Source organism: Octopus bimaculoides, chromosome 10 (genome assembly GCF_001194135.2).
Source record: "Octopus bimaculoides isolate UCB-OBI-ISO-001 chromosome 10, ASM119413v2, whole genome shotgun sequence".
NCBI classification, from domain to species: Eukaryota; Metazoa; Mollusca; class Cephalopoda; order Octopoda; family Octopodidae; genus Octopus; species Octopus bimaculoides.
The window spans coordinates 83,843,395-83,849,954 of NC_068990.1; the positions used below are offsets into that span (position 1 = coordinate 83,843,395).

The 6,560-nt window shown below is 36.8% G+C and overlaps 2 protein-coding genes across 2 annotated transcripts in view; both read right to left on the minus strand.

The window, feature by feature from the left end:
• LOC106882741 (adhesion G-protein coupled receptor G6) overlaps nt 1-6,399 on the minus strand; it is a 25,031-nt gene extending 18,632 nt beyond the window's left edge. The window contains exons 1-5 of the mRNA XM_014933515.2: nt 6,286-6,399; nt 4,765-4,823; nt 3,670-3,827; nt 2,451-2,571; nt 378-538 (exon numbers count right to left, since the gene is read on the minus strand). Of these exons, the coding sequence (XP_014789001.2) occupies nt 378-538; nt 2,451-2,571; nt 3,670-3,718 (331 nt within the window). The 5' untranslated portion in view covers nt 3,719-3,827; nt 4,765-4,823; nt 6,286-6,399. The remainder of the gene's footprint in view (nt 1-377; nt 539-2,450; nt 2,572-3,669; nt 3,828-4,764; nt 4,824-6,285) is intronic.
• Nucleotides 3,947-6,560, minus strand: part of LOC106882740 (leucine-rich repeat and immunoglobulin-like domain-containing nogo receptor-interacting protein 1) — a 20,600-nt gene continuing 17,986 nt past the window's right edge. The window contains exons 9-10 of the mRNA XM_052970979.1: nt 4,765-4,823; nt 3,947-4,034 (exon numbers count right to left, since the gene is read on the minus strand). Coding sequence (XP_052826939.1) covers nt 3,947-4,034; nt 4,765-4,823 — 147 coding nt within the window. The remainder of the gene's footprint in view (nt 4,035-4,764; nt 4,824-6,560) is intronic.

The following is a 6,560-nucleotide window of genomic DNA, read 5'->3' on the forward strand; positions in this document are numbered from 1 at the left end:
TATATATATATATATATATATATATATTTGTGTGTTTGTGGTTGTCCCCCTACCATCGCTTGGCAACCAATGTTGGTGTGTTTAAGTTCCCATGACTTAACAGTTCAGCAACCAAGACCATGGCTTCTTTCAGTTTCCGTCTACCAAATCCACTCACAAGGCTTTGGTCAGCCCGAGGCTATAGTAGAAGACACTTGCCCAGGGTGCCACGCGGTGGGATTGAACCTGGAACCATGTGGTTCATAAGCAAGCTACTTACCGAGACTTTAAATCTCAGACAGGCTTTGATCTGGATCGTATATTATACACTCTGTTCTACAGTAACAACAGCAATTAGGTCTACTATCACCTGAACCAATTAATTGTTGCTCACTTACTTTCATCAAAATCAGAGCTGCTGATATTCTGCAATGCTTGTGTAATCCAATCCATATCATAACAATGGGACAGATCTGGGTCTTCCCACATACTGGCACCAAAACGTGGGAAAGGATTTTCTTGAAAAAGGTTATTTGGAAACTCATTTTCTCTTGTGATACTGGAAAACAAAATTAAAATATTCTGATTACTTTAGTCCAAGATGGACAGTTTCAAACATAGACAGTATTTGACATCATAATGCTTCTTGTGATAAACTGCTACTTATTATCAATTGATAAAACAGTAGTTGAGCTTTCATAACTGCTCAACCAGCAAGAAATAATGGCAAAATTTCTTTCAGATCACACACATCCATCTTGAAAAAGATGACATTTTGATAATTACTCTATGTAACCATATATCAGAGAAGGGATGATGAATAGATGTGTGTCACACAGGCCTGCTGGTGTCTGGAAATGGCTTGGTATCATGTGAAGCACACTCACTGCATACGAGTTAAGTTGGTTTTCTACCTCAAGTGTATGCTGAGGAAAAGAGAAGACTCGCAAAGCAAACAGTAAATGAAATGGTAGAAGGCCATGGCACAATAACAGTAGTTTGACAGAACTTGCTGAACATTTCATTTCAAGCGGCTGCAATTTTGAAGAAGACTTGAAAGTGCATATTCTCAGAAAAGTTTAGACAGCTCCTACCTCTGTTGGGTAACTAAGGGTCTCTCCCTCAGAGTGAAAGGCAGATTATATGATACCTGTGTGTGAACAGCCATGCTACACGGCAGTGAAACATTGGTGTGACTGCTGAGGACATGCATAGGCTTGAGCGAAATGAAGCTAGTATGCTTCGCTGGATGTCGATGTCAACGTGCCTATATGACAGAGTGTATGCATCTTGAAAGAAAAGTTGGGCATAAAATGCATCAGATGTGGTGTGCAAGAGAGACGACTGTGCTGGTATGATCATGTGATGTGTATAGATGACAACAGCTGTGTAAAAAAAGTGCCGATCCCAAATTGTGGAGGGAACCAGTGGAAGAGGTAGACCCAGGAAAACATGGGACAAAGTGGTGAAACATGATCTTTGAATGTTGGACTTCACGGTGGCAGCGGCAAGTGACTGAGACTTTTGGCAATATGCCAAGCTTGAGAAGATTCATCAAACCAATTGAAATCGTAGTTGTGGTTGATGCCGGTGTCACACATAACTGACATATGTGCTAGTGGCACATAAAGAGCACCTATCACACTCTTGGAGCGATTGGTGTTATGAAGAGCAACCTGCTGTAGAAATTATGCCAAATCAGACTGGAAACTATACCAAATCAGACTGCAGCTCTCCAGCTTGTCCAAGAAGTAAAGCTTCCTTCAAGGCAGAGCTAAAAATGCAATTGTCAAGTGAGTAAGAGGTTTTAAACAGGAACGAAATATTCAAAATTGGTAAAACTAAAAATTGTCGAGGATAAATTAAATTTATCATTGTTACTGAATATGTTAGTGTTATTTAATTTCTGAACGGTTTCGCTGCCGTTTGTTTATGTAGTTTGATTTCTTTATCCTTCAATTTCTACTAAGATAGAGACGCGAGTAAAATTTAAAATAGAGAAACGAAAATAAAACTTTGGAAACAGCAGCGTGCTTTTGAGGGAGATAATCAGAGAAAAACTTGAAAGTCTGTAAGATCGTAATACTTCATGTAAAGTAAATATAACAAGTAATCCAGAATCCTTGTTTGGAACTGGATCGATACCAAAATCTAATCAACTCATGCCCATCATGAGGCCAAGCAGCCCTGAAAGTTTCATCCGAATCCATCCAGAGGAACTAGAGATATTTTGTCCACGGACAAACGAACAAACAAACAAACACAACTGAAAACAATACCTCCGCCTTCGCCAAGGCGGAGATAATAAAAGTATATGCAGCGTAAGATGTAAAATTCCAGTTTAAGTAATGTGAACTTAGGAACATTAATTATATCACTTTAATCTTGTTCTGTATTTTATTTTCCTATACTATAAAAATATGAAACTGATGGTTTTAAGAAAATTCAGAAGTAAAACAATAGAAACAAACCATTTTCTTGTTGCCTCAGCATCATTTTCATGACATGGGAGCCTCACAGTAGTTCTACCACTTGTTGTTGGCCAATGAAACGAACCTTTTTTACTCGATGTTGTTTCTTCATTGCAAAGCACTTGAAAATATAACATGGATATGGTATATGTATTAAAGCAAGCATGGACATTGTGTAGGTATTACAAATTACAGATACACATTTTACATACATGAAATATACAGCTGTGATGTAATATATTACGATATACATGAACATGACTTATATGCTAACTAGAAGAAAAGTGGACATGGTATTTAATATTGTGAATATTTTTGAAACAACATATATAATATTTACATATTAGATGGCACAGGGATATGTTTCATGTGCTAAAAACAGAAATTCTTACTACATTAAGAAAGACTATGATAGCTTTCATATGTTAGAAAATAGCGAAATATCATCTGCATGTTATAAAATATATTTGATTCATAATTTACAAGTGAGAAATATTTCAGTAAAGTTAAAATAATGGTAGTGTATATGCTTTATATATGTCATCTATTTCTGATTGTTCCATACTACGATTTTTTTGTTCTTTTATACAGACGTTTTGTAGATAAGATTCAATAATGTGTCCTCTTTGACACTTTTTGTATAGGATTCAATAATGTGATCTCTTTCTAAGATGACAAGAGACAAGCATCTTCTTTTACAACTTAAATGTAATATGAATGTAAAATGCATGACAGTTGAAAAGAAAGTGGCTGGGCATTGAATGTTGAAGGTATTGGCAATTATGTTAAATCAAAGAAATACTTGCAGATGAGTAAGTTAATCGGACCTGAAAAACAATAGGTTTTGCATGGGAGGAGAATGATATTTTAAAAAAGTGGAAAAGTTACTATGTTACAAATGTTTCCAACACATGTCAGAAGTGGACAATGCTGACAAGATGACTACAACAATGACAACAGAAACAACTGTATAATGATAATAAATTGTAATAATGTTAGTTTCGTCAAGATCTTCATTAGTGTGATCCCAACATTCAGTATTGTATTGCTAGCTTTCACCATGTTACTTTGGTATGCAACAGCAACCGATAATAATGACAATGATGCCTCTGCCGCTGCCACTAATGATGACGATGCTTGATAATGATGATGATGATGATGATGATGATGATGACGATGACGATAGCAAAGGTGATAACAAATACATATGACTGCTTACCTGCACTAGTTAATTTCATGGTGTCTCGTTCAATGTCTAGGTGATCCATAGTTTTTGATGAATTCAGTATGTTGTAAATATTATACCAGACTTCTACTTCAGAGATATGTATTAGAACTGTGCAGTAGATACTTATATATGCTGTTACTCGGGGATGTCTTTGAGGAGAGAAAATTTTTTTTTTTAAATATTAGAATATTAAAAAAGGTGTTTATTAACAGCTTAGAAAGGAAAGAGTCTTTGCTATGTGCAGCACATATCTAGTTTGAAGAAACATTTATTTGGTATTAATAGCAAAAATTGTAAAAGTAATTATGAAATGCTTCGTGTAAGTATCAACCATTTTGTAAACTAATTGTGGTCGCCTATAAAAACTTAAATTTTTGCAAATATGAGATGGAAAAATAACATGAAACAAGTCTGTTTTTCTGTAAAACAATTAGATTAGTGTGCTACATGGTTCAATCACTCTGATATTCTGTATCATCAAATTTAGTTTTATATCCTCCCAAGCCGAAGTAATCAAAGCTCGCAGCAGCAACAACAATAACAGCAGCAACAGCAACACTCATCATCATCGTCGTTTAACGTCTGCTTTCCATGCTGGCATGGGTTGGACGGTTTGACTGAGGGCTGGTAAACCAGAAGGCTGTACCAGGCTCCGATCCGATCTGGCAAGTTTCTGTAGCTGGATGCCCTTCCTAACGCCAACCACTCTGAGAGTGTAGTGGGTGCTTTTTATATGTCACCAGCAGGGGTGCCAGTTACAAAACTCTAGTCTCAGCCATGACTACAATCTCACTTGGCTTGACAGGCTTCCTCAAGCTCAGTATATTGCTAAAGGCCTCGGTCCCTTGTCACTGCCTCCGCGAGGCCCAACATTTGAAGGGTGCCATGTATACAACACTGGCATCTGCCATGACTATGATTTCACTTGGCTTGACAAGTCTTCTCAAGCACAGCATATCACCCAATGTGCCACTGGCACAAGTGACAGTTACGCTGGGTCAGCGGTACAGATGTAGGCGGCTACAGAAATATCTTTTAATCATACAAGTTTAGTTTGGTTAAAATTAATAAGTGTTCACAACTCACCTGAAATATCTTACTTTAACAATGTAGGTCCCATGCAATTTTGAAAATTCCTCTTCTAGCTGTAAATAAAAGCATTAAAAAAATTGCAACAAAAAAAAAAGAACGAATTTTACTTCACAGCCAATTATCTAATAAGAAATTATTTATAGCAATAAATTATTTTGCACCTCTGACCTATATACTGTGGAACATCAACAAACTTCTCAGTTTCCGTTCCTTTCCCTGTTAAGTATATCAATCCTTCAGCTTCTCTGCTGGCTTCCTGGTACATTTCTCTGCTGTCCATTTTCTTTCAGTATTATGAAGTCTCTTCTCTTAATTATATTGCTCTATCTAACTCAGTGTTTCACAACAATGCCACCTTTACTCTGGCTGGAACACTGGACCAGTAATTGACTTGGTTTGTAGCTTTCAGTCGCTTGTCTTATTGGAACTTCTATTTTACCTCTATGCTGTAAATCTGAATCTCATCATCATACATTTTAACAAGTATTTTTCTTAATTTTTGACTACTCAATAAATCTTGAAACTTCTATGTCTTCCTTTTTCAAATTGGTTTCTACTTCAGAGTCCACCTAGCTCGAACAACCTACCTACGTTAGGTTGTATATTCCTCACCAGAGAAGGGCTTCTCAGGAAGAATGAAATCTATCTGGTTTGTATGTTCTTCAGATTAAAAAGTGATCAGGTGGCTGACTGGTTTCCTAGGGATAATGTTGTAGATGACAAAGTCATTAACGTCACAGAATTCCAGCAACTTTGTTTCCTTCTTGATCTTTGAACCAAGGTCAAAGCCTCGGTTCTCTCCCACAGAATCCACTAGAGTGATGCACAACATCTCCATTTAGATCACAAGTTAGAATGAAAATATAAGACGTAGTAGTAGTAGTAGTAGTAGTAGTAGTAGTAGTAGTAGTAGTAGTAGTAGTAGTAGTAGTAGTAGTAATGGAAAAAGCTGACAACCATGTCTAGGCTCTCTTGCTCATATTGCATGGTGCAGAGTCCTGTTGCACATCCTCCCCCCGGGCACTTGATGTAGGCATCCATGTTGAGTCTGAGACCATTTGGAAATGGAGGCATAACGTCACCATCACTAGTGATCACTCCAAACTCCATGATGTTGACTGGATGTTTGATTTTTATCACTCTCGTTACATATCCCCAGATTGACATTGAAACATTCTGAAATGTTCATGCTGGAGCTTCCGACGTGAATGCCAAGTAGTATCGCATGTCATTTCCAAATTTTTGGCTGAGTGAATTGCATCATGGTGCAGTCTTTCTCAAAGAGAGTGCCCCACTGACCCTACTATACTGTGTAGTCAACAAAATTATGAGCAAAAATGTGCGTGCACAAAATAAAAAATATAAAATGGTGACAATCTACCCATCACACCCTGTATGTGTGTGTGTATATATATGTGTGCGCGTGCTTCTGCACGCGCATGTGTGAATATATATATATATGTGTGTGTGTGCATATGCGTACATTAATTGAGTTTTAGAAAAACAGTTACTCACAATCCTCGATATGTTTTTAGCCAAGTCATGGTATTCTTTTGATCTCGTATTTACGAGGTCCTTAGAAAAGTCTTTACTCACTGTAAACGTCAGGTTAAACAGAAATGAATGCGTCCAACCTGCTCGCGGAAAAGTAAAAGAGAGTGACGTCATGGTGATAACGCAATAGACATATAGCAAAACAATACATAGGGGACAAATAATAAGATAAACATCATTACAGCATACATGTATATATATATTTATTATGTGTATATATATATATATATATATAT